Here is a 27272-nt window from a genome sequence, read left to right as displayed (position 1 = left end):
GGACCAGGGCGGGTTCGGGGAGAAGGGTGGTCTGGGGGAAGGAAAAGCAAGACCAGGAAAGAGCATCGTTTGAAGCTGACCATCCCATAATATTCAAGGAGAATAGGATGCAAATCAAACACCGAATGAAACTGCGGATTTCACTCTGACTTGGGTTGAGAGGAAGGAGAGAGACTTGTATCAGAGCATCATCTGCAAAGGCTTGGACTAATAAGGGTTTTATCCTGAGACCAATTTGCAACCGAAAAAGAGAAAATAAAGAAGGACTATATTAAGGCTTCTTTCAAGAGAATAATTAAAATTTCAAAACATTGAGAAACCCTTGGGAAATTCAACTAAGCCTTTGCCTTTGGTTTCTTTTGCATGAGGGTCAACAGTGCGCCTCTGTCAGCATCATGGAGCTGGTGGCTCACAGGAATGCGATCAGAAGGTCTTGTAAAAAAAATGAGACTTCTCTCAATCAACACTTGATTGCAAATTTTGTTAAACACGTGACAAACTTCCCGTCATTTCTTAATTTGTACTTTAATTTTTCCAGGATAAAGCCCCAATCAAACCTTTTTCTCCTAATTTACAAGGGGGTTTTTTACTTAAATTTCATTTGAGTGGACTCACTAAAAGTGGCCCTTTTCTGGAATAATTATCCTGGGATAACAAAGGACATCCTGGAGATGCCACTGAGACCCAATTTAGTCATGGGGTCCCCAAGGTGGAAGGGAAGGAAAATGTCAACTAGTTAAACCTCCGCCTGAGGCTGGAAGCTTTGCCCTCATGGCCACTAGCCAGAGGTCAGCCAGCCCTGCCCGTCCGCCTCCACGGTTAGGGGCTGACCAGTTTCTGAGGCTCCTGGTCTAGGGCCCCAGCTCTGGGACATCATGGATTCTTCGAGTGAAGGGATGAAGGAGCACTTCATGCCAGGAGCTGACTCTCAGGATTCCTCACTGAGCGCCCCCTTCCTATTATCTCCTCTCCTTTCAACCCGGGCATCTCATCCCAAGAATGTGGCACTCAGCACTTGTCGCCTCAATTCCTGTCACTCTGCAGTCTGGTCCCATTCCTCCCCTATGGAGTGGCCCAAGAAAATTGTAAACACAGCTTATTATCCACATCACTAACTGGAACAGAACACACAGCCCACTGCCCAGAACATCTCTGATCAGCTTCACAGAGTGAGAGGACACTTCTGCACCTGGTTTCTTGTGGCTTGAGGACTTTCTAATTGAGCACAGACCCCTTTGTCCTGTAGGAAAAAGAAGGGGACCCCCCAGGCTGGTACTTGGTGAGTTTCCAGAGAGGGTGAAGCCATCTGAGGCCCCTGGTAGCTAGGGAGCGTGGGAGACCAAGCACCGGACTCCCTGAGCGCAGTGGCCGAGCACACACAGCTATCATCTGAACTGCCACTGGATGCCGCCTCTAGAGATTCAGTCTAAGCCCAGGATTCCTCAGAAAGAAAGCTGGAATGATGGTCCTGATACTGGGGAGTCAAAACAAAACCACAAACACCCAACAAAAGGATTAAACATAAGGCACTTTATAAAGTATTTCAAAGCTTTATCATCTTCCCCCGTGGACATCTGCAAGGACTTGTTGGGTGAGTTTTTATCCTTATGACAGGGAGAATCTCCATGAAGACTTAGAAACACGCCACCAGATGGGGGCTCAAAAGAGCCTGTGGAAGATTCCAGCAGAGAGTTCGCAAGATCCGGTCCAGGGCTCAGCAGGGGATCTTTGTTCCATGGTCTCTCAGATCACAGACCCCACACTCCACCCCACCGCCCCCTTTCCAAATAGGAGATGACCCTGAAAGAAAGACGGCTCAGTAGTTGGAGGTTAAACATGGCAAGTCCCAACCCTGACAGGAGGGGACATGGAGAGTCAGCATAACACCCACAAAACACACAGCGTTGCTCTTGTTTTGGTTTCTTTTTTCCACCATGGAGAGCATTTCTGCATGCTAAAAAGTTATGCTGGAAGGCGGCCAATCAGTTAACACCGTCTGGGTTTTCAGATGAAGTTTTTTTCCTCCTTAAGGAAAACCACTTCCATCTGATTAAAGAAAACCATGCATGTTCCACGTACAGCAGAGTGGCTATGGATGAAAACACCTGAAACCAAGATAAATAACCATTAATGGGTATGAGGGGGGAGAGGGCAAGGCATGGGTCATCCACACTGGGCCAGCTGCTCACATGGCACTTGGATGACAGACCTGAAGTGTGTGGACCACTGCTTCCCATCACCCACACAGACATCCTTTCTTGCTGAGCACAGATGTGGCCCTCAATGCTTTCGGCACAGAGCTCCAGGAAACCTAACGATCCCCTGGATGTGGCGTGCAAGGTCCACTGTCTCCATTTCACATCATGATGCTGGTGCCAACAACTGGAAATGGGCATCCACAGAGACCCCTCAAATGATACTCACAGATGAGTACCAACTGCTCTCCGTGGGAAACTTGCTTCCTCCACACCAGGAAGAGCCGGGTCCACCAGCTGTGAGCCCAGCGGCCTCGGTTGGAGAACACGAACACAGGGATTGCTGGCTCTGGTGAAGGTCTCGATGCTGCCAGGACACCCTCAGACCCACCAGAATGTTATTCTAGGATCATAATCTCACAGACACGGGCGAGGAGCCAGGCTCACAGGACTGAGGGACAGGGACAGGGAGGTGGGATTGTGAGATGCTGCAAAGGAGGGGCTTCCTGAGAAAGCTGCTGGGAAGATGCAGTCGGCTGTTTTGACGCTGCGAACAAAGGCCCTGGAAAAGTGGCAAACGGTCACCTGTGGCCTGTCAGGCTCCTGACGTGCTGTGCTCACTGGGCACCATCTACTCCTAAAGGCCCGCTGCCCCCGAGTCCCATATCTGCTCCTGGATCTGTGACCTGGGGCGTGGGGTCAGGAGTGTCCAACCAGGCACAACACTTAGGGCGGCTATGCGTCCGTGACCCGTGAAAATGACCACAGACACCAGCCGTCACCGGGCCTGCCCTCTCCCACCCCACACAGGGTGAACCCTTCACCCTCGTTTCCAGAAACGATGAGTAGGCTGAGTATTTGATCACACGTCTGAGAAAGCTCATCCGGGAACTCTGAGGCAGCCTGGCTGAAAGGAGCAGTCACCATGGGTGAGCAGCCCCCCAAAACACCTCAGCCCGTCAGGCGGGAGCAGGTTACTGTCCGGGCAACTCCAGACCCAGCGAGAACCCTTGGCAGAGGCTCCTCAGAAGCCCCCACAGGAACAGGACACAGAGCTTAGTTTCCAAGTGAGGGCAAGAAATGGCAGCTTGGGGACACGGACAGCAGGGACATGAAAGGATATCCTTACACTTTCATAAACCCCTTTCCCTCAATGGCTGCCATTATTGCCCCCCACTGTTAGGATCCAGAAGCCTCCAGATCTCTGCAGAAATTTCCAGCTCCCCTCAGTCAGCTCCCACCAACCCCAGGGATCCCTTTGGTGCACACACTCTGCTGTCAGCAAACGGGGGAGAAGCTCAGCTTCTGAGGCAGGTCCCAGTTAGGAGTCACAGAGGGCGAGAGGCAGGCCAGATGCTCCCAAAGGCCAGGGGTGTGTGGAGAAGGTCTTGAGACACCTCCCACAGCCTGGACGGGCCTCCCCGAGACCATGGGAGGCCGTGTGATGGCTGGGCAGGGTCTGGGGTTGAACCCTGAGTGACCAGGACTCCTTCCCCCTGTGTATGGACACAGCTGATATTCTGAACAGAAAGGCGGGACTTCACATTGAACCGGGCTCATAATTCACCTTGATGGTTTCAGCCCAGCGCCCCTGCCTGCTGAGGACATCGTGATTTCTGGTTCTGGCACTCCTGACTCTGTCTGGGCGTGCTCACGTTTCTCCAACTCAGCTAACAGAAAGGGGGACACATCAATTGTGGACTGGATAAAGAGACACTGGGATAGTCATGAATGGAATACCCTACAGCAACGAGAAGAAACACACTGCATCTCCACCCAACAGTGGGACGAGCCTCACAAACCTAAGGCGGAGAAAAAGAAGCCAGAGAGAAAAGACACACACTGTGCAATTCCATTCACATGAAGTTCAAAATCAGGCAAAATCAAGCTAGGCAGCTAGGAATCAGGTCCATGGTCATCCTTGGTGTGGGTGCACAGTGATGGCGGCAGCACAGGAAAGGGGTTTCTGGGAGCTGTTTATGATGCTCTATTTCTTAATCTGGATGCTTGTTACACAGAGGGGTTCACTTTATGGAAAGTCATCAAGCTGTGCACTTGCATCCTGCTCACTTCTCCGGATGTGTGTTGCATTTCGATAAAACGTAAAGAGAAGTTGGAATACGGTAGAGCCCAGTCGTTCTCAGCTAGAGATCTGTCCAGCGGGCAGGGGCATTAATCCACCCTATCTGTGTTGTTCCGTCAAGTGGACCCAGTAGCCAAATTCCTTCTACGTGTCATTACTGCTGTCCACAATAACTTTACAGAGGTTGTTGTCAAAGGCCTTGCTGATGTCTGTTTGGAGAGAAGGCTTCTGGGGTTGGGATGGGGGAGGTATAAGGCTCTCTAGATGAGGGGGAGATGAAACAGAGTCATTTGAAGGATGGAGGAGGAAGTGGATGACCAGCCTCCCAACAGAAGGAAGAGCATCCTAGGGGCTGCCTGGCTGTGCTACTGTTTAGAAACCAGCCATCTTGGGAGATGAGCCAATATGGGAGACATTCCCACACTGTGGGACATTTGAGGGGTGCAGGTACCATGAGGTGGCCATGTTGATGGACCTGGGGAGTAGGCTGGGAGCTTAAGAGGAGCATGTGGCTTCCCCAGGGCAGGGGACAGGCCTATAGGGACCAGCAGACAAGGCTTTGAGGAACCTTTCCCAGAGCCCAACAGTGCCCACCCTGTGGGATTCTCTCAGCCTCTGCTCTGTCCTCTCCAAACTGGGGGGATGGCACAGCTTTGGCTCCTGGAGCTGACATCCTGTGATCTGTCACTACGTTTGACCTTGGGATTTCCATAATTCGGAGGTTGACCTCTAGAAATCTGAGGAGCACTATTTCTGAAACTTTTTCTTATTTTTTAAATAATACCCTTGGCTAGAAATACATTTGGAATGATGAGTCAGCACACGTGTGCAAGCCCACCATGCACGGCTCTGGAAAAAAGTTCTATGAAACAATATATTCTCTTACTCCTGTCATTCTGATCCATTCCATAAAAAGAAAATCCAGGTCATCACTTCACATTACCTCCCCCACCAGTGGGTCTGGCCCCGCAGTGGAGAACGTTCCTTTTAGAGCTCAGATACCTGCACACACCATGCCCCCAGTCACACACAGTCGGCCCCCACGTTTGTTCTGCTGACGGGGTGAACGAGGCTCAAGCCCTGCTCCCCCTCAGGACTCCTGTGAGGCCTCAGCAGGAAGCTGTTCAATATCCACAGTCCTCGAGGGGAAGGGACAGGAATTGCCATCCCATTTCACAGAGGAGCAGGCTGAGGCTCAGGGAGCACAGGGGACGTGCACGGGGAGCTGGAGGAGACATGACCTCTGGCCCCTCCTCCTCCCACAGGTGCTCAGAGCTGTGGGGCAGGAGACACCGTCACGAGGAGCCGAGGCCTGATCGCACAGCAAACACCCACAGCTTGGGGTCTGGACTCGCTGGGCCCAGAAGGACCACCCCACAGCCCCAGTCCAGAGCCAGGGCCTGGGGAGACCCCGGACACTCGATTTTCACCCCAGGCCTCAGTCTCGCGCCCCTAACTGTGCTTCCGTGGAAGACCGCTCAGGGGGCCAGGACACCCAGGGGCCAGACTCACTGCTCCAAGCTGGTGCTGAGGGTGCTGACAGGGCACCTGGCCTGACACCAGCCCCGCCCATTCCCAGTGACCCTGGAGCACGTTATCCTGCTCGTGGTGCCCTGGCTCTCCATCTGTGAAATGGGGATGACACAGCGCCCACACACCAGGGCTGCTGTGAGGGTTCAATCGATCATTCACGGAGAGCTTGGACGGTGCCGGGCATCAGCGGTCATGTCCTCACACACCTGCCCTCTGCAAAGCCCACCCAGGCCAGGACCCTAGGCCAGCCCATGCCTGGGCAATGCAGCCCTGAGTGGGTGACAAAGGGAGTCTTGGGCACGTCTCCCCCCTTCTCTGGGACTTTGTGTCTTCATGATGAGGAGATGGTCTATTTCATTCAAAAGTCAGTGAACTAAAAACAGAGGGGAGGGCTCGGGCAGCCTTCCGCTCAGACCCCGTCAGTGGGCGGTGGGAGCTGTGAATATGGGCAGGTTGACTGGGGCACTCACCGTAGCAAAAACATTCTCAAGGTAATGTTCGTACGCGAAGCCATCATGTATAACGATAGTAGCCAAACCTTCCAGGATGGAGACGCTGAGATAAAACACGGAGGCAATACAGTGGTAGGCTGCCTCCTGCAGGGTTAAAAAGGGCCGTCAGAGAGGTAGGGAGCCCATATGTGGGAATGTGGGGCATCTGTGGTCCCAGCAGGGCCCATCCACCCCACCTGTCCCTGCCCAGCATGGCTCAGTTCCCTTGGTCATCTTCTGCTACTTCCTTTGACTCCTCCCACCCCATTCACCCATCACCACCCCCTCCAAACCACCCCCCACAGAGGTCGTTTGTCAGCTGAGTTTTATCTTGCTGGTCTGGGGGCAGAGTAAGGACTTCAGTGGAGAAGGGACACTGCTCTCCCTTGAGGGGGGATCAAGTGAGGGGGCAGCTTGCGACTGAATAGGCAGAAGTTGGTTCTGGACCTGAGAAGTGTCATACATGGTCACAGTCCTGGTTCCGATGTGGCCTCAGTGACCAGTGCAGGGAAGAGAGGCCCACGCCATTTCCATTGTAGTTTTGTTGTTCCTTTTCTCGGGGGGAGAGTCAGGGGGCTCCAGGTGTGTTTACAAGCAAAAAAGTACTGGAATGGGGTTCTGAGTAGTTGTAATTTGGAGGTGGTTTCACAAGTGCAAGTAGGAGACCTTTTGAGAGACCAAATGGCCCCAGCCCTTCTATGTGTAAGTTTTGCCCTCTTCATGGGCCTCAAGGCAGAATTTATGCAGAAAGGAGACCACAGGCCATCTCTCTCCCCCATCAGCTCCCTCTCTGGTGACCTGGCTTTAGAAGCTGTGATATGGAGCTGAGCAGTAAGCATGGCCTCACACCGGGCAGCCAAGACCAGCCCCTAGGACCCTGCTCCCAGGAGATGGAAACCAGTCCCCCTGGATGATGGAAGGTGCCAACAGGGCCCTGGCAGGTGCAGGTGGGATGGGAGGGGGGTTGGGCTGCTGGTTATCCATGAAAAAGGCAGTCACACAGGAGGAAGCAGAGCAGCCCCAATGAGAGGAGATGGTGACAGTCAACCTCTGCCATCACCTTTTCCTGCCCTCCTGGCTGCAGGGAGCCCCGGGCTGCTGTGCACAGCTCAGAGCTGAAGGCCGGGCCAGCTCAGCCTTGGAACATGGGTGGGAGATGTCTACAGGGCAGCCTCAGCCAGTACTGGAAAAGCCAGCCTCCCAGGGGAGATTGTCCAATACTACCCACCCTCCTCAAACATGCACTGCTAGGACTCACCAGGAAGACCCAGGAAGTCTCCTCATAGTTGCCACTAATTACGTACAAGAAGAACAGGACAGTGGTGTTTATGAAGCAGAACACGGACACGAACATCACCCAGCCCTGGGTCAGGGGGAGGGGCACCAGGGACGAGGCGATCAGGATCCACACGAGGCCCCCAAAGACCTGCAGAGGGAAGGGGGGCAGGGTGAGCATCGGGCCAGGAGAGCCCACGCCCAGGAAGGGCCAGACCCAGAGGTCACGCTGGGGCACGAGGGGCAGAAAAACAGGATGGAGGCAGAGAACAGCGGGGGGCATTTTCCTCACCAAGAATGAATCCTTCAGCCCCCAAGGCTCTAGCCTGATCTCCAGTCTCACTCTTGCCCAATGTTCTGCATGCCTGCCTTTATTCACTTTTAAATATAATTTAATTTTTTATTTAATGAGCACTTACATCACATTTATATGCCAAGCACTTTCCTAATCACTTTACAAATATTAACTCAGTTAGGGCTCATACAATCATCCTATGAGCAAGGTACTGACCCATTTGTCAGATGGGAAAACTGAGGAACATGGAAGGTAAGTAATTCATCATCCCAAGAAAGGACTTACACCATCCAGTGTTATCATTAGAAGGGGTAATTCTGAGATTATATCCTTCCTAGTATTTTTGATATAAAAATATCCTTTCTGTTATGAAAAGGTAGTGATGCGAAGATTCTTTAGGTCTTTATTGGCAAAATAAATTGGGCACACAACGTCACTAGCATTTTTTTTAAAAATTGGCCGCTTAAATCCCTACCTCCAGGAAGTACTCTGAGTCACGGAGTTAGGTCTGGAGAGAGAACCCAGGTCAGCCTGGGCTTCTTGGGAGACTGAGGATGGCATGAGAGCAGCACTCCCCTGGCATTACCCAGAAGACACTCCAATTGATGTTCACATGGTCAGTGAGCCCCAAAGAGGAGCGTAAGGACAGATGAGGGGGTCACAACACCCCTCAGTGCCACAGTCCCGCTCCCCCTGTGGACAAGCACACCCCAAGCAGGGACTCTCTGTACTTCTCTTCCGCTCTTCATCCCAGTGACGTCAGCTCAGCCTCATCCACGATCCTCATGCAGATAAGCCCTGTGTTGGGAGTGGGCTGGGACACAGGGGAGATGGCTTTGCAGTCAGAGATTCCAAGGTACCGTGATACTTGCACCATCCTCCTGAGCATCTGGGGGCTGAGGACAGGCTGCTTCCCAGGCCTATGTCCCCTGTGGTGTGAACTCAAGTGGTACCTTGACCTCGCCTCCCTGACCCGCTACCCACCTGCTGGGTAAGAGACACCACTATCCTCACAGGGGTTCTCCGAGCCTCTTAGCTGAGAAGCATCAGGAGAGAATCACATTTGGTAGAAAAATCAGTGCAATGAAGAATCTGGAGGGATCAAAACCAAACTGGGCTTAATGAATCAGATCTGGGCATCTCTGCCCAGAAGACTTCCTCTACTGATGAACCTGAGATGGCCTGGAGGAAGGCACGTGACAGAGGCAGTGGGACACACTTTACAACTTAAAGTCACTGGAGCAAAATCAGTTAAATGCAAATCCTCAGACTGCCACAGATAAGATATGTGTGTCGCTTTCATCCACAGTTGCCTTTAAGATCAAACAGGTTACTTGGCCTTTTCCATCACGGGCACTGACACAGGAACATGAGCATGCTGATGGCTGAGATGGATTAGGATTCAGGAGGCATGAGAGTGTGGCATGGAGAGGAGGGAGGATCGGGCATGCCCATCCCGTGGGCAGAGGCAAGGGCCTGGGACACGCTTCTCCTAGGCATCCTTTTCCTGGTCAACAGGTGACCATCCAAAAAATACCAATCTAAGTTAGGTCCCTGTTCACGTGCTTTCAGTGAGCCCTGCACTGCCCCTTTGCAGCATCTAGCACAAGACAGGTGGATCTGGTTAGTCACAAAGTGGCACTGTCCCTACCAGGTGAGGGGGGGGGTGAGGTCCCCCTTGCTCAGGTTTGACTCTTGGGTGTGGGACACAGGGAAAACCCGTCCAGCCATGTGTCAGTGTCCGAGTTGGTTCCCTGACCTTCAGGGCCTCCTGGGAGAAGGGTGTGCCCAAACAAGTGGCTGATGGACCAAATCCCAGAGGAGCAGCTGGCGCTGCATGTGGAAGGGAGAGCCCTCCATGATGGAATCCCACTTGGGACCAGCGGGCCCGAGGTGCTTGTATGTTGCCAGTGGACATGGCATTGAGGGATGCTGAATACCATGTGGGGGAAACAGTTCTCTTTATCTCTCTTCAGTTTTTTGACTAAGGCAAGGAGAAGGGCTCAGGGGGCAGCCAGGGATTTGGAGCTCCCCCACAGCCTGAGCAGAGGTGACCTGGAGAAGGACATGGCTTTTATTTTTAAGCTAGTGACATAGCTATTCTGGACAAATTAACTGTAAAATACATAGGAGGTAAATTAAGGCACAGGGGTACCCTGGTCTCAGGCTCAGTGCCCTGGCCCTCGTTCAGCTCGATTCCTCCCCGTGTGGCTCGGTCAGGAATCAAAGGCAGGAAGAGTGAGGGGAAGTCAGAGCGCAGTCCCCACACTGACTGCTCATCACAGAGTCCTGAGTGAGCGCCAGCGAGACGGGGCCACAGCTCTGGGCTGAGCTCCCGGCCCCCAGTGTAGAGGGAAGCTTCAAGGTTACCCCGACTCTCCACCTGCTTTGGGTGTGCGCTTCCACCAGTGTGAGGAAGAGTATGTCCCAGCTCCCTAGGAATGCTCTCTCTCACACACACTCACACACTCACACGCACTCACTCTCACACACTCACACACACCCTTATGCAGATCCCCGGGGTCTATGGTAAGAATTCCATCCACAGGAACAAAGCCCACCCTGTGCTCCATCCCAGTCCTAACCCCTGGGACCAGAGGACCCTGTCCCGCCTCTGGGTGCACCACCTTACAAAGGGCCTTTAAAAATCACGCTGACTTTTTCTTTGTTTGGTTTCTCTGTAGCACTGAGTTTCATGGTAAGATGGCGGGGAGAAGTTTTGGACAGCTTTAATGAGAGAGAATTCACACACTATACAGCTCATCCATTTAAAGCAGCAATTCAATGGTTTAGGATATTTACAGACATGTGCAGCCATCATCTCCAGATACAATTTTAGCACATTTTCACCACCTCAAAGAAACCCTGTGCCCTTTAGCTACGGCTCCCTCCACCCCTCCCATCCCTAAGCGACCACTGACCCACTTCCCGTCTCTATGGATTCCCCTATTCTGAACCTTCACAATAGCTGAATCATCTAATAAAAGGTGGACTTTTGTGATGAGCTTCTTTCATTTGGCATAAATGTCTTTCCAGGTTAGAAATTCTCCCTTGAGGGGACCTTTACGAAATATCTCCACCATCACAGCACAGCCCACCGGCCATTCTGACCCACCATGTGGGGACACTGAGTGAATGTGGCTCATCTCTCTGGAGACTCCAACTGGGAAGAGCAGAGGAGCCTCTGGTTCCCAGGGACGTTCTCATAGTACACACGCCACCAGGCCCTGTCTGTCCCAGAAACATATTCTAAGTGACACGTCATGTGAAGGGAATGTCCTCACACAGAGGAAATGATTAACCCCTGGGGGTTTTGCTCCCAGGAGATGGGCTGTGGGCCTACCCTGTACCCCTCACAGCCCTGCCCAGCAGGTGCCCAGGGGAGAAATGCAGGGCGACCTGCACAGGGGACCACCTGGGAGGGGGTTGAGGTGGGTGCAGAACACCCCTGAGAGAGGATGGGAGGAGCAAGGAAAAGAGACAAAGCTGAGGACAGAGGGTCTATTCCAGCTGGATGTCTGTGAGCAGCGCCCTGGACACAGACACGGCTGCTGTGAGAGCTCCAGTGCGGATGCGTGCTGGAAGGGTCACAGCTGGAACAGCTGTGCAGCTGTGAAGGCCCGGCTCCTCCAGGGCACATGCCAGCTCCCGCAGCATCTGCACCACGCAGCGTCTACATGGGCAGGGGCACACGTGAGCCCTGGAGAGGGGCTCTCTCCCCGCATGTGTAGGAGGAGGCTGGAGCATGTGACTCAGCCTCCTGGGCCTCGGCTTCCTCGTCTGTAATGGCATTTTGCAGCTGTCTCCCCACACTGCGGGCTGGTGCAAACTGGCTGAAACCATGGAGGTGAGTCTGAAGCTGCTGGCGCTGTGCCAGCACCACCCAACAACTGGGGTAGGACACTGCTCACCAAGGAGGCCCACAGCCCGGTGGAGACAGATGCAGAGGCAGCCCGGTACAATGCAGGATGATGCCCCACCTGAGTAGGCCAAGCAGCCTGGACTGGGGCGTGGAGTTTTGAAGGGAGAGATGGATGTAACTGGCTGACCTGGCCACAGGGTCACCAAGCAGCTCTCCACGGGGAGGGACAAGTACACGCCGAGTGCAGAGGATGCTGGAGCACCAGTGAGGGCTTCAGAAGGCCGGGGAGCCATGCACGAGGTGGGGGACAAGAAGCGGCAGGAGAGGGGGCTCGAGGGAGGGTGAGCCTGAGACAGAACTGATCGCTGGGCCAGTGTGGAGACCTCCAGGCCCCACTCAGTGCAAAGCTGGGATTTGGCGGGAATCATGGACACAGCTAGCACCTGCCGCCCTCCACCTACTCAGTGTGCAGAGAGCAACAGAGAGAGCGGACACTGCGCCCACACCCAGGGAGACCAGGCCTCCTGGGCAGGGAGCAGCCCACCCCATCCTGACATCAGGACCCCGCTGGACAAATACTTCTCAAGAGCAAAGGGGTAGGCGAGGGTTCAAGCATTTCCCTTCATAGAGAAAACTAAGCAGCTCCCAGCCTCCAGGCGGCAAAATGCTCAGAGGCGATCACCTTGAAACATCAGGCACACAAGTGGAGGCAGGGCCTCAGTTTCCCTTCGTCTCTGTCTACAGTACAGGCCAGACTTCCCCCACCCCCGCCTGCCCCTGGGTCACCGTCCTCCACACCAGAGAGGGTGCAGCTGGCTGGTGTGCTCTCAGACGAAGGTCTCTAAGTCAGGTGGCCGACAGTCACCTGGTGGAGCTCTCTCTCTGGGCCCCAGGTCCCCAAGCTGGAAAATGGGGGCGGGGCCTGGGTTAACGCTCTGTGGTTCTCAGCCCTCAGTCTACACTAGAGTCACTGACACACCTGGAAAAACACCGACGCCCAGGTCTGGGGCCCAAGGTCTGACTAGACTGCAGAGAAGCAGAGTTACAGGGCAGGGAACAGACACCCGGGCTCTTTGTCAAAGGCCTGGGGATGTGTCTACACCACACGAGCCTGTGGACGATGCTCTGGTGACGCCCTCAGACAGAAGAAGAAGCGCCTGCTGTTGGCATGCCCTGCCCGGCTCAGCGACACCGGCCCAGATGCCCTGCAGTTCCCGCCTGGACATGGGCAAACTTCCCTCTCCCCTCCTCCCCTCTCCTCTCCTATTTTCCCCTCCCCTCCCCTCCCGTCTCCTCTCCTTAAGCTTCAGTCCCTGTCTTGCCTTGAACGTGACACTAGCTCGACCTTGGGTGTCCTCTAGATGCTGGGACCCAGCCTCAGCGTCTGTGAATGGGGTTGACCTGGTGATCTGAGGACCCACCCACCCTGGTGTTTCAGGACTGGAAACCACCCATCTTTAATTCAGTCCAGTTTAGGATGCTGAGCAGAGCTGAGGTTCTCTAAGAACCAAGGATAATGCACAAAACGAGACAAAAATTTCCAAAGGCTTAATAGAGTTTACATCCGTGGTCTGCCCGATCAAATGACTTTTGTGAAAAAAATTCCCTCAGGAGCTAGTCATGGGGGGAGCTCTTGTGTAATCTTACAGAAGGTTCTCTCTTTTTCCTTCTGAATTAATCCACAGGAGGCAGAGAAGGATGGTTAAGGGTGTAGACTTTAGAGCCAGAGTTACCGAGTTTGAATCAGCTCTGTCACTTACTAGCTGGGTGGCCTGTTGTCCCTGGGCGAGTCACTTAACCTCTCTGTTCCCTCTCTGAAAAACAGTGATAACAGCAGTGCCCGCATCATGGGGTTGGGCCCAGGAGCCTGGCACGTGGGGAGCACTTGAAGTGCTCACTGTCACAGCTGTCACACGATGAGGCAGAGCCTCCCCTGTAACCACGTGACATCTCAGGAGGGCTAGGATCTCACCGTGCACTGGGACCCCCTCCTCATCCGGGTGCAACGCAGGGTTTAAAGGTAACTTCAAAATCACCAAAAAGAGAAAAACCTATGATCTCCCTGAAATTGAAAGTTGAGGAAAAGGTCTCCCTTTGATGAAGGAAACACAAACAACGTAAAAATATGAGCAAGTCCTCCTGCAAACAGTGAGCCTCCGTCACAAAGGGGAAGGGATACCCCGGCACGTTCTTGAGATCCGTGTGGCATCCCCCTGCTCGTGCGGGGCTGAAGGAGCTCCACGTGCACAACCGTCCAGTGTTCTTGCTGTGGGACGTGGACACCTGAAGTCAGTGCAGAGGAATTGCTCAAATTCTCTAGAATTTTCTCAGGGGCTCTATTTTACTGTGTCAGGGTCTCCACAAGCGACCCTCTTCCAATAACAAGTCAAGACGTGAACCACAGAGCACTTCCCACACACACGTCTGCTCGTGTGGCCCCTCGGAGCCCAGCGTCAGAACTCCCACCAGCTCCGAGGGCATGGGGTGCGTGTGACAGGAGTTAGTGCCTTGGACTCGAGAAGTAAAGGACTCTGAGCACAGAACACAGGCTGTGCACCCAACACTCAGCCATCTTGTCACTTAGGTCAGGTGGGCAAAAGTCATCCTCCAGGAAGGAACAGAAAAGCTGGCCACACTGGATGAGGCTCGTCCCAGGTGCTGTGCGCTCTGGGCCCTGGGTACTCTCCCAAGGCCTTAGGATCAGCAGCCCCGATTCTGCTGCTGGAAGCGTTTGTCCCCACCGAGCTCTGTCAGAAGTCAGGGACCACGCAATGCCAGGAGGGGTGCTGTGGAGGGGACTGACCAGCACAGTGAATGTGTGCCCAAGGAGAGGCTCACGGTCCCAACTCTAAGGGTTGCTGACTCAAAAGTGAACCACTCTGTGAGTTAGAGTAGAGGGCATGTCCCGTGTGTGAGTGTGTGTGTGAGTGTGTGTGTGTGAGTGTGTGTGGAGGCTGGTTAAGGATGAGATCCTGCAGGGAAGGGCAATGGCATCAAGGTGAAGTCAAGGGGACCCTACCCCAGGGGGCATGAGAAGCACAGAGAGGAGGTCAGAGGAGAAAGACCAAGCCCCCGACACACTGGGGCCTCCCAGACCCCAGAGAACAGGGCTGAGGGCGGCCGGGGGCTGAGAGGCAGGGAGAGCAGGAGGCAAACACGGAGGGGCTTCTGCCAGCCCCCCGAGTTCTGTGTGAGCCCCACCCCCTCATGTGGAGGACCTCAGCTCAGCAAGTCCACGGAGGGGCTTCCTTCACTTGCTACTCGCTCATCCACTCATTCATTCATTCATTCATTCATGCATTCATGCGTTTAACAGATGCACAGAGTGACCACGACCACGGTCAGCACTGAGGGCAGGTCCATCGAGGGAGACAGAGTTTATTCAAAGACGCACACGAATAAATGGAGCCTACCTCTCCCTTCCTGTCTTCTCTCTTCCAGTCCTGCTACCAGGTCCAGTGGAGCAGCTCTGGGTCCAGCAAGGGCAGAGTCAGGTCCTGGTGACAGTGTCGGGGACCCAGTGAGGGTGAACACAGCTCAGCACCTCTGCCCAGCAAAGGGGACCCAGAAATCTGCTCAGGACCCCCCACTCTGAACCCAGGGGAGGTGTCTGGGGGGAGTCAGAAGACTCTTGTGTGGGGACCCCCTACCTTTCTGCCAATTATTGGGAGTCTGACCTCTGAGGCTGCTCCCAAGGTGAACATGGGGAGTGACATTAAGGCCACCTGACTCAGTTTACCTGCTCCAGTTGCTCTGCCCTCCCAGACCCTTCATCAGCAGGCTCCCTCCTTCAGGGGACCTATCGTGCCACCATCCCTCCCAAGGCAGCTTAGATCTTGTCCTTTCATCTACACTGAAGGCAAACCCAGGACTCAGGGGCGTTGAGTCTGTTTGTAGAGAGAGGGACAGAGATTTGGGATTCACAGAGAGAGGAGGGCGTCCAGGTCTGTAGCTGATGTTACCAGGGCGAGGGTGACCTGGGAAAGGCCCTGCTCAGCCCTCCCCCTGCTTCCCGAAGTCCCCGGGCAGTCTGCTCTCCGCAGCACCCGCTACCCCTCTGCTCCCCAGCACCGGCCGTGAGCATGACGGACGATCGCTGACCAGTGTTGGCCTCCCGCCCGAGGCAGAGGACAGTCACCAGCTCCTGAGGGAAGGACACTCTGCTAGACCACAAAGCTGGGGCTCTCACACAGGCCTGTCCTCACCTGGGTGGAAATGTTTCCCACCACGACTATACCACTGAATTTACCCTCAGGATGAACAGAAACAAGAAGATTCTGTGAAAAATACAGTAAGCCACCCCTAAGAGACAAAATCTATGGAAATGTAGACCGGACGGGAGAGGCTTCAGTGCAAGACAAACAAAGGGTATTGATGGGAGTCACCAAATAGGTGATCAATGTGGTCAGCCAACAAAACAGGTGTGCACCTGCCGACAGTGAGAAGAAACCCCCATCAATGGCCCAGCACTTCTCTGGGGTCTCCCTGGGGAGTGGTGGTGACTGTCAGTTTCACCCTCTCTCTGCCCTTGGAGTCAAGGACTCTCTTGTGATTCATAAACATTAGCCAGGTGGGAGCTGGCTTTCCTACCAGTGCACGCTGAGAACAAGTGTCTCAGAGGCCACGGTCTGGGCCAGGACAGGGGCAGACTCGGGGTCCAGATGGGAGACAGACCACAAGCAAAGGCCTCCAGGACAGTAAAAGTGTGCCTTCAGGGTAGGCTTCCAGGTGGAGGTGTTGGGCAAGCCAGGCCCGAAGGACAGAGGACTTAGCCCCACCATGCCACCTGCACCAAAGGAGCATCACAAATGGAGAGCAGCGAGGACTGTGGGGCTGGTTCTGGAAAGAGTCCTAAGATGTAAAAGCTGGGTGGTTCCTTCCCGCCAGGGCCCTCAGTCCAACCGTCCCTGGCTTATCACCAAGCAGCCACATGGCGGGATGGAGGTTGGAGGAGGTGGGCACAATTATGCACCAGAGGCTGCTGCCTTCCTAAACCAACATCTTCCCAGATGGTGATGCGCTGATACCAATGACAAATCAGTTTTGAAAGGTTTAATCCTGGGCCCACTGGTAACTGGTTCCTTTGACCCCTGTTCCCTTTGGCCTCCCCATCAGGCTGACCAGGGGCAGCTCTGAGCAGAGGATTGACTACTTAGAGTCACTCTGCAGGGAAAACCCACAGTACTTGGGGTTCCCAAGGACACGTCACGTGTGCCCTCCACAGCCCCACTCACCCCCAAATCTCACTCCCCCCCTGCCTTGCGCACCCTGCCCAGGAAGGGTTTCCCTTCTTTTATTTATCTTTTTAATTTATATTTTAATATCCCCATTTCATTGATGCAGAAACTGAGGCGCAGTGGCCCGCTCACACTCCCATAGCTGCTGAGGGCCAGCTCTGACAGGCTGGTTGTGGAGCCAGGTCAGGACGGCCCTGCGTATGGCAGTTACTCAAGGTCACCCACAGGCAGTTCACCATGAAACCTCCTGTGTGTAGGGCCAGCTTTGGAAATGGCCATGAGAACAGTAACACGGAGGGAGAGGAGACTGCCCGGTAGCCTTCGTCCTGCTCGCAGCCACCCCAGGTCTAGAGGAGCAGAGAACCCAAAGGAGGCGGCCATGGGAGGCAGCCTCCCCTCCCCCACCCCCCACTGGCTAACAGGCTCTGTCCCTTCTGAGGAAAGAACACCAAGGTGTGTGTTTAAGACCAAAAACAAGCAAAAGATCCGAACCCTGAAGGACATCGCTCCCTCTTCAGCAGGCACAGGCCTGTGGTCCTCACCCCCGGGTCCATCAACACGACCTTTGTCATCCCACCCCCACCCCCACTACCAGGGTCAGGATGTGGCCTTCATCTCCAGTCCTTCCTCCTTTCCTCTTTTCCTGGAGTGTCTGCCCCCAAAGCCTGTGCCCTGAGCCCTCCAAGGGCCTCCTTCAAAGGTGGATCCAGGAGTTTCGGGGTCCTCCCCCTCCTCCTCCTCTTCCTGCCCCCTCCCCTCCAGCCCAACTGCCTTCTAACAGGAGGGAGGCTCTGGGGTGCAATTTCAGGTCAGCTGAGAGGGGCTGGGTGGCCCTGGGCCTTCCTCTTCCACTGCCTGTGCAGATCAAGGTGTGATGGCTGGTGACAAGGCTTTTCTTCTGGCTCCTGCATATTTTTCTCAGGCCCGAGGGCCTTGGTGCCACAAAATGATTCACCACAGGGGTGGTTGCCCCAGTGTGGACAGAATGGCAGCTATTAATGAGCTGGGAGTGCTAGAGAGCCTGGAGCAGAGACTCAAGGCCAGGCCATCCCCCTAGGAAGTCATTATGCTGCTGGGGCCCAGCAGGAGCCAACCAGGAACCAAACCTTCCACCAGAATGCAGAGGGCAAGTCACGGCCCAGGATGCAGAGAACCCAGGGAGCTGCTCCTGCTCCTGGGACAGTCTGCAACCTGTGAGGAGTCGGCCACACTTCCCTATGGCATCACTGCTCCAGGGACGAGGGGCCCACCCACTGTCCTCATCCATCAGCACCCGAGGAGGACACCTGCTGGGGTATCTCATAGGGCCTGCCCTTGGTGGCCTTTGGTCCAAAACACTATTTCTCAGTCTCTGGTGACAAGAAATGTTCACATATTGAGGCATATAGGGTAACTATTCGAGTTCAAAAATGACTCAGCTTGAACTAAAAAGCCTGACTTATGGCCTATCAAACATGCACTGTACATCTGTTTAACCATTTAAGTAAAGAATGTACTCTCTTAAGATAAGAATGCAGACTTCCCCTCCTATGCTCTATTGGTAATGCCAGCCCAAATTAGTCCCTTTTCCTGACATCAGAGTCACGTTGACCTGCTAATTTGCGACTGAATACCTCTTTGAAATTTTGGTGGAAATGTATCCTGGGTGTGTTTAATGTATGTTCTTCATTCTAAAAAGACATAAGACTGTACTGAAACCCATGCTTCTCCGGAGTGTGTTCTAAGGCCTTCCCAGGTTATAATCCTCACTCTGGCTCATAATAAACTCACTCCAATTTTGATTTCATTAGGTTGGTCATGGATTATTTGCATCAACAAGACTATCCTCTCCCCCATAACAACATCAAGGGGGTGGGCTGGCCTACCAATGACCACTCCAAACCTCGCTGAATCCATGGGGGCTGTCAGTGCTTATCAAACGCACATTCCTGGGCCTGCCCCGGACCTAGTGACACAGAACCTCCAGGGTGTGTATGTGACAAGCAGGCCTGAGGGGGCGTGGCCTTCTCAATGGAGCCAGAACGTGGACCACTCACCAGAGAGCTGCTCTGTCACCCTGCCCGCCACCCCACTGCCCAGTCCTGGCCTGGCGGCCACTGTTCCCCACACAAATAAAAATCTAGGGCTGGTCCCAGGACTTGTTCAGTCACTCTCAAATGACAAAAAGTCTCCAGTCACCTTGGGTCACAGACACAGGCTCATGTTAGTAACTACTGTGTCCACTTCACTGTAAGAATGGAAACTGCAAACCAACTCCAGGTGGCTCCCCCACCCCACCCCACCCCCAAAAGTGCACCCTACAAGCGCTGCCTCCCACCAGGTGACCCTGCTCCTGAGTCCCCAAGCTCCTGAGGGGCATGCGAGGAGGGGGCGCCCACCCTGGAGAGGGGGTGGCACTCCAGCAGGCTCTGTCCACAGAAAAGTTCTCTCCATTCCAGCCGTTCTTTCAGGGGCTGCACTGCACACAGGCTGGGGGGAGGGAGCTGGGTTAATGACTTCACTACCCCTTTCCAGGCATTTCCTCCCCAAATTCTGAAAGTGGGGGGTACCTCCTGGTGCTTTGTGAGAGAAGTTTCCTCTTGGGGCCTGGCCAGAGCTGAGACAAACAGCATCCTATATTAACATCCTGTGCTATGAATGGGGGCCCAGTGTCAGGATGCCCCTGGTTTAGAAGGGGGGAGGAGGAGGAAGAAACAGAGACTGTGGTTCCAAAAGGAATGTCCCCCTTGGGTGGGGACAGGGAACAGGCCAGAAGCAGAGCCCTGGGTGCAGCTGTTGGGGAGGGGAGACCATGGATGTTCCACTGGGGCCTGTGTGGGGTGCACTGGGACCCCACTGCCTGCAACAGCAGCGTGGCCTGTGGGCTCTGGGGGCTCAGAGAGGCAGGATCACAGCCCTGGCTGGGCTGCCTTCCACCTCCCGTGAGGACCCTGAGCTTTCAGAGGGCAGGAGCTCTGGTGTGGGGTGCTGGGCAGGGCAAGGTTGCCATGCCCCACCCTGAGCCATCGCCCTTCCCTGCTCTGGTGGGCAGTGTCCCTGCCTTGGGAGGGGAGGGGAGCCCCATCCTGTTGCTCCTGGAGGCCGAGGGTTTCACATCTGCCCCTCCCAGGCTATTGGGAGCTCAGGCATGGAAATAGGAACTGTGAGTAATCAACTCACTGGACGACAGATTTAAAAAGTAATCAACTATTCTGATACCAGCTCAGCACAAGGCTGACATAAAGGAAGCCATATTGTAGAAAAGAAACCATATTGTAACTTTGAATGACCTATAGCCATCATCAAGGACAACTGAAAGATCAGGGTATAGGGCGTTGCTCCAGTCTCTGACGCATATCCAGTAACATAAAAGACTATCAGGAACTGAGACCAGATGTCTGCCCCCACCTGGAGATCAGATGGAGGCCCCACTGGGATTAGGTCTGTTTTTCAGAGACTGTTAAAATTTGGGTTGTCTATACTTCTTATCCTTCTGGTCGGATACTTGATCATAAAATGTACCTTTAGATGTTGCTCCAAAACTGTTAAGCAAGGTACAAAATTCTAATAACGCAAAGTGTCAACCTGAAGCCAGGAACAAGAGAATATTTCCAAATGAGTGCTAAACAGTTTCATTCCTCTAACCCAGCTCTATGCCTCAATTCAGCAGGAAGTAGCTAGGTCAGTCGTCACCCCAAATCCCTCAAGAATGAGGAATGACCAAAGAATAGGGGGATTGAAACCGGCAAACAGATAGTCATTGATTATTAAGTAGCTAGGAACTAAAGGTTTTTATCCTTTTTGCAATTACTGATTATAGCTTTTAGCTGTTTAGACCACCCATTGTTAACTGTGCTGCTTAGACACTATGCTATCTGACTCCCACTAGGCCCCTGTAGATAACATCTCCCTGGACCCTGGGTCACCATGGTAAGCGGTGTGCTCCTTCAGGTGAATTGGTGAGCTGTTCTTCAGGAATTAGAACCCCTTTGTCCACTCCAGGCCAGTTGAGACCACCAACTCAGCAACTGGGCCCCCACAGACATTCAATAAGCAACCTTTTGATGGCAAGAGACTAAAAATTCCACAGTCAGATCATGCTCACACCGCCGTTTTGTGAGCATGCCTCCTGTGAAGAGGCATGGAGTCTGGCTACGTTTGCACAGATAATCAATTACCTCACCTTTTCTCACTTCCAATCACCTAGCTCCACATTTCAGAGCACTTTGCCCCCCTAATCCATAAATATCCATGAGCCCCAATTTTCAGGGAAGCAGACTTGAGACTCATGCTCTTGCTTCCTCACATGGCTGCTTTGTGATTAAACCCCCTCTCTGCTGCAATCTCATTGTCTTGGTGTTTGGCTTTCCAGGCGGCGGGGAAAAACAAGCTTGGTGCAGTAACAATTTCACACTCTTTAGACTAGCAGAAAATTACTAAGTCTGATGGTGCCAAGTGTGGCCATGATGAGGAACAATGGGGACTTTCACCTGCTGCCGGTGGGAGTCGGGAAGGTCCAGGGTTAGCCTGAAGCTTATAAAATTTGGGGGCTTTCTTTATAAAAGGATAAAAAAGGAGTCTGGGTCTTGGAAGGGGCCTGAGCAAGTGGGGGTCCTGAGCTCAATTAAGCTTCATAAGCTTCCCAGTGACTCTGCTCCTGGGCTGTGTAAATTGGAATAACTCTTTTGGACAGCAATGTGGTAACAGCTGGGAAGATGAAGATGTGCATTCCCTATTACCCAGTGAGTCCAATCCTCTGTGTGTCCCCCAAGAAATTCCCAATATGTAACCACAGAGGCCAATACAAGAATGTGCTTTAGCAATGCCGTCTGCAACAGCAAAAAGCCACACCTGGAAATAGGAAAAATGTCCATCATCAGAAGAATGGACAAACAGCATCAATGTATATAAACCTCCACACCATTGCATGGAAAGCTCGCTGCAGAAGGACATGACAGGACGACACTATTTCCATGAAGTGTGAAAACACAGAAAACAGAGCCTCGTGGAGCTCACAGGCAGCCAGGGTGCAGGGAAGGGCTGACCCTGCCTGGGTGTCAGGACCACCATGTCCAGCCTGGGGCTCCTGAGGATAGAGGGAGGGGAGTAAGACAGTGGCACATCCAGGGCTTAGAAGCCACCTGAAAAGATTATTTCCCTCGTACTAAAAGTCAATAAAGCAAAATACTAAGATTTGACAAAGCTGAGTGATAATTACATGGGTGCCTATTAAAGTATTATACATACTTTTCTGTAACATTTGGAATATTTGTTATTGTTTTCTAAAATATTAGTGAAGTCCGCATAACATAAAATAAACCATTTTACACTGACCAGTTCAATGGCACTTAATACGTTTTTGATGGTGTGCAACCACCAGCTCCATGTAATCTCAAACATTTTCATACCCCAAAAAGAAATCCCATACCCATTAAGCAGTTGTTCCCCATTTCCTCTCCCCTCAGCCCCTGGCAAACCACCAGTTTGTGTTCTATCTCTGTGGATTTACCCATTCAGGATATTTTATATAAAGGGAATCAATATGTGACCCTCATGTCAGGCTTCTTTTTCTTTTTTTTGCATGGGAAGATTCACCCCAAGCTAACATCTGTTGCCAATCTTCCTCCTTTTTTTTTCCTTCCTTTTCTCCCCACTCCCCTACCACTCCAAAAGCCCTAGTACATAGCTGTGTATAGCTGTAAGTTCTGGTTCTTCTATATGAGCCACCACCACAGCATGGCTACTGACAGACAAGTGGTGTGGTTCCACACCCAGGAACTGAACTCAAGCCGCTGGAGCAGAGCACATCGAACTTTAACTGGTAGGCCATCAGGGCTGGCTCTGTGTCTGGCTTCCTTTACTCAGCACAGTGTTTCCAACGTTGTGGAATGTCTTAGTACTTCATCCCTTTCTATGGCTGCATAGTATTCCATTGGGTGAATATATCACAGTTCGTCCATTCATCTGCTGATGGGACATTTTGGTTGTTTCCACCTGTCAGTTACTGTGAATAGAGCTGCTATGAACACACATGTGCATGCCCCTATTCAGGTCCCTGTTTTCAATTCTTCTGGTTATAAATCTAGGTGTGGAATTGCTGGGTCATATGGTGCTTGTTTTGAGAAACCTCCAAACTGATTTCAACAGTGGATGAACCATTTCACATTCCCACCAGCAATGTGTGAGGGTTCCAACTGCTCCACATCCTAGCCCACACTTGCTATTTTCCAGTTTTTTGATAACAGTCATTCTAATTTCATTTGAAATGGTACCTCACTGTGGTTTTGATTTCATCTTGCTAATGACTAATGATATTGAGTATCTTTTCTTATGCTTATTGGCCATTAATATATCTTCTTTGGAAAAATGTCTATTCAAGTCCTTTGCCCATTTTCTAACTGGCTTCTTTATCTTTTTGTTGTTGTGTTGTAATGGTCCATAATTAAAAAACCTCTCCCAGGGCGGCCAGCACCTCCTTGGGCCCTTTCATTCTCTGCTCTTTCATACAACAAACCACATCCAGCTTCGTATGTACAAAGTGTGCAGAGGAAACTTAAAGGACTGGTGTCTGCCTTCTTTCCTGTTCTCCCTGCTCCCTGGGAGCCACCTGCAATCTAGAGAGGAAGAGAGAGTTTGGAGGTGACAGCTGAGGTGCCCAGCATCTCTCAGGAAGTGGAGGTGGGGTCAGCATCTGGGGAGCAGGGACTGCGGTAGAGGAGTAAAAACAACTTCTAAGACAGCAGAGAGGGAAATGGTCTGGACAAGGCAAAATTATCTCTTCTAAAAGCCCCTGCTATGATAGGTCACAAAACCACCCTGGAGGAGAAAGTTTCCACTAACCCAGGGCTCTGAGATTTCCCACCCCCTGCTGTCTCCTTTCACTTAGTGGGATTTTGGGGATCCTCCTGTTCCCTCCCCAACAGACCACCGTGCCTGGCTGGGCTGTCCCTCCACCAGGGGCAATCCTTCCTCTGGGCTGGGACACTCTTCTGTGAAGCCAGGTCCCCCCCACCCGCCATCTCCTGCTGCCACCTGAGCCAGCTCTTGTGAAGGCAAGAGAAGGAGGTGCCCCAGAGTCTTCTGCATGAAGCCCAGCTAACACCCTCTCTTGACTCTTGTCACAGTGCTCCCCAAACAGCTGCAAAGGCAGGGGAAGCCCCTCATTAGGACACCTGAAGAGACACTAGGAGGACCTTTTGTTGCTTAAAAATCCCTCTGCCCATCACACCTCACCATCAGCCACCATCTCTTTGGTCATGAATCTGCCTTTGTAAACACAGTGGCCTCTGAAGGAACCACCACCACTCATGCTGGGCGCTGTGTGCTCATCTTCAGACGTCCAGCCTCAGGCAAGCACAGGCCAAGCCCTGAACAGATGCACCCAGAGGAGCCAGTTGGGGAAAGGATGTGCCAGTGGGTGCAAGCCCCTCCCCACTCTGGCCTGAGTGTCCCTATCTATAAATGCGGGGGGCAGTGGTGTCCAGGGTTTCTTCTAGATGCCACCTCCTTGACCCTGGCTGGCCCCAGGACTTGACATCACTCTGGATACACCCAGGTGTGGGCTCAACTCAACCCTCACAAATGCAGTGAAACGGTGACACCAGGTGACCTAGGTCCCCTTAGCCCTTTCCCCAAACCCTCCATGGATGACAGAGCCTGCTCCCTTTCCTGGTCACACCCTCCCACCTCCAATCAGGCAAGAAGGAGCTGGGGTCCTGTTTTTAAACAGTCAGGTTTAAAGACAAACTTCCAACCAACTCTTGTGTGGTGGGGGTGCAAGAAAAAGAGCCTCCCCGGCTGCATCTCCGGGCGCCCACAGAACACACAAGCAGCCTTTCCCAGGTAAGGGCCTGTGGCCCTTGGGGAGTTTAGGCTGAGCGTGGTCTGAAGTTCCTGACACAGTGAGCACTGTACCAGGAGTCCAGGGTAGGAAGTGCTTTCCAGCAGCTAACAGCTGACCTGTGTGGCTGCAGCCTAAGAAGGAACCAACCACAGGTAGGGGGGCCTTTGGATGGCTCAAGGTCAGCCAAGGCAGGGTACTGTTTGGGCCAGCCTCTCCCCTCCCCCTACTCCACACACAGGGCAGAATGACTGTGGATCAAACGGTCGTCTGTTTTATTATTTCCAGATCAAAGTTGTCGGAAATACATTCTCTTGTCAGCAAGTTTCAAAGGCCAGAAGAGAATCATCCGGATTCAGTTCCTCCTACACCAGCCCAATCCCCAAACCTCGGTTGGTGATGCTCAGGCTTCTTTTGCACATTTTTATAAAGGAAATCCTAATCCTGGACAAAGCTGGACACCTCTACAAGAATGTCCCTCTCCAATAAGGGCTTCCTCTCCCTCCATGTTAATGGGGTCAGGAGCACAGCTATGGAACCAGGGCGAAACGAAAGACCCTGGCCGGCTCCCAACATCTGACCCATGTTGCCCGCGAATGTGGTTTTTCCACCTAGTTCTGGAGACTGCTTCCCACTTTGTCGTTGGTCTAGAAGGGGCCAAACGACTGGGGTCGGGGGAGACTCTCCTCGCTCCGGCTCCGCCATCCTGATGCTCCCGGACCCAGCAAGTTGTGGATCCGGTCCAGACGGCTGTGCGGAGCCCCCTTGACAGCGCGAGGTTCGACCCATCCCGCCCCCTCCTCGGCTCGGGCGCGCCAGCTACTCACAAACTCGAAGATGAAGAGCAGGTAGGGGAAGGTGGTGAAGACTTTGATGTTGTCATCCATGTTGGCATGCTGGTGTCCGGCTCCGCGCTGACCGCTCGTTTGCTCCAGGGAGCCCAGTGGCTCGGGCGCCCCCGGTTTCCGCGCGCGGGTTAAGAGCAGCGAGGCCAGGGGCTGACGAGGGAGGAGCCCGGGCCGCCGCCCGCCCCGCTCCCAAGGGACCCGCCAGACTACCTCGGGCGCCGCCCTGAACCACGCGGAGGGCTCACGGCGGGCTTGCCCAGCTGGAGCGCGGGCCTGACTCCTGCGTCCCACCCCCGGGTGCCATCTCCCGTGGGGAGCAGGAAAAGCCGCTTTGACGAAGGGCTTCGCACGCTTTCCCTCTTCGCAGGGGATCAGGATCCCTTAAGAATGAGAACCATCACTAACTAGGCTCCAAACTCCCCACTGCGGCACCGCTCGGGTCACCATTACTTTAACTGTTCTTAAGCTGGGTCTCCCTCGTCTTTCCACTGGGTGCGTTAATATGGGCGACCTCCGCGTCCGGGATCGCGCTGAGACGAGATCCTCGTCCTGCCCGCAGCTGCAGGCTGGGGGTCTGCAGGGGCGTCGTTCAGACTAGCTCTGGCCACCACCCCTTCTCTTCCTGCCTTCAGAGCCAGCACCACGCCAGGAACCTTGCACACATAGTCTGCTCCACTCGGTGCTGGAGCTTCAGTCTGCCCCTGTGAGGGGAGGAGGCCTCTCTCAGCCCTGCCAGCCCCAGAGGAGGGCGGTGGAGGCGGCGCTGGGGCCGATCTGCATTGAATCCAAGGGACAGGAAGGGCCGCCTGGAGCAGATCCCTGCCCTTCTCTCAGAGTGGGGGGCCCTGCGTCTCTGCGGTGGGAGGACTCCCTCTCCCCGTGTCTTTCCACTACCCTCTGCTGTTTTTTTGTTTTCTGGACCACAATTTCTTTATTTTTTTACTTTATTTTTTAAACAAGTATCACACTCCAGGAGTTTGCCTTTTTAGTTTTTCTCCTACAGTCCTAAAGCTGAAAATCTGCCTGCAGTCCAGGGCAGCCCCAGCTCAGACTCCCCAGCACTTCTGAGGCTGCACCCACAGCCTCAGCAGGCACAGCCCCCTCTCCCCTGTGGGACCCTCACCCCTTCCCTCTGCACAGCTCTGTTTCCTTCCCAGTCCCTATGGAGAGAAGTAAGTTCCTGGACACATTTTCAAAAAAAGACCCATGCCATGAGCTGTCCATTCTGACCACGTACGGAGAGGGACCAAGCATTTGAAATGAGACCATCCCACTGCGCCTCTGTGAGCCTCCTCAGGGCTGCAGGTGTGGTGGCTGGAGACCCAGGGTGCTATTGTGCCAGGGCCCATTGGCCCCAACAGCTCCCCAGGGCAGGACCTGATGCCTGGATGAGACTTCCTGGGCACAAAGGGCTGTGAGATTGTCAGGGGCCCTCCCCGCAGCTCCTCATCCTCTGAGGGCATCATACACCATGTCAGCAGAGCCTGCTGGCCCTGGGAGGACATCTTCGTCCCGAGGAGACTCTTGTGGGGACAAGCCACAAGCCGCCCTCAAGCAAATCCATCCAAAGCTGTTTGGCAATTTCTCTGTCAGTATTCACCAATTAAAACACACAAAGATCTTCTCAACTCTTA

General features: G+C 53.4%; 1 protein-coding gene across 1 annotated transcript; it reads right to left on the bottom strand.

Moving 5' to 3' along the window:
* Nucleotides 1-1515: 1515 nt before the first annotated feature.
* On the bottom strand, nt 1516-26420 carry LOC100630878 (myelin and lymphocyte protein). The gene is made up of 4 exons (XM_003362930.5): nt 25618-26420; nt 7561-7728; nt 6282-6407; nt 1516-2105 (listed from the first exon to the last, which is right to left on the bottom strand). The coding sequence occupies exons 1-4, from the start codon at nt 25675-25677 to the stop codon at nt 1983-1985; spliced, it is 477 nt and encodes a 158-aa protein (XP_003362978.1). The 5' UTR covers nt 25678-26420; the 3' UTR covers nt 1516-1982.
* Nucleotides 26421-27272: the final 852 nt, after the last annotated feature.

The sequence above is a fragment of the Equus caballus genome, chromosome 15 (assembly GCF_041296265.1).
Source record: "Equus caballus isolate H_3958 breed thoroughbred chromosome 15, TB-T2T, whole genome shotgun sequence".
Classification (NCBI taxonomy): Eukaryota; Metazoa; Chordata; class Mammalia; order Perissodactyla; family Equidae; genus Equus; species Equus caballus.
Note: the sequence above shows the minus strand (reverse complement) of the source record. Positions and strands in the feature narration are given on the sequence as shown.

Excerpts from the sequence above, each read along its gene's own strand:
- LOC100630878 (XM_003362930.5), bottom strand. The coding sequence starts at position 25,677 with ATGGATGACAACATCAAAGTCTTCACCACCTTCCCCTACCTGCTCTTC. Across the intron at positions 6,408-7,560 it reads AGACTTCCTGGGTCTTCCTG|GAGGCAGCCTACCACTGTAT; the intron begins GTGAGTCCTAGC and ends TTAACCCTGCAG. Across the intron at positions 2,106-6,281 it reads TTGAGAATGTTTTTGCTACG|GTGTTTTCATCCATAGCCAC; the intron begins GTGAGTGCCCCA and ends TCTTGGTTTCAG.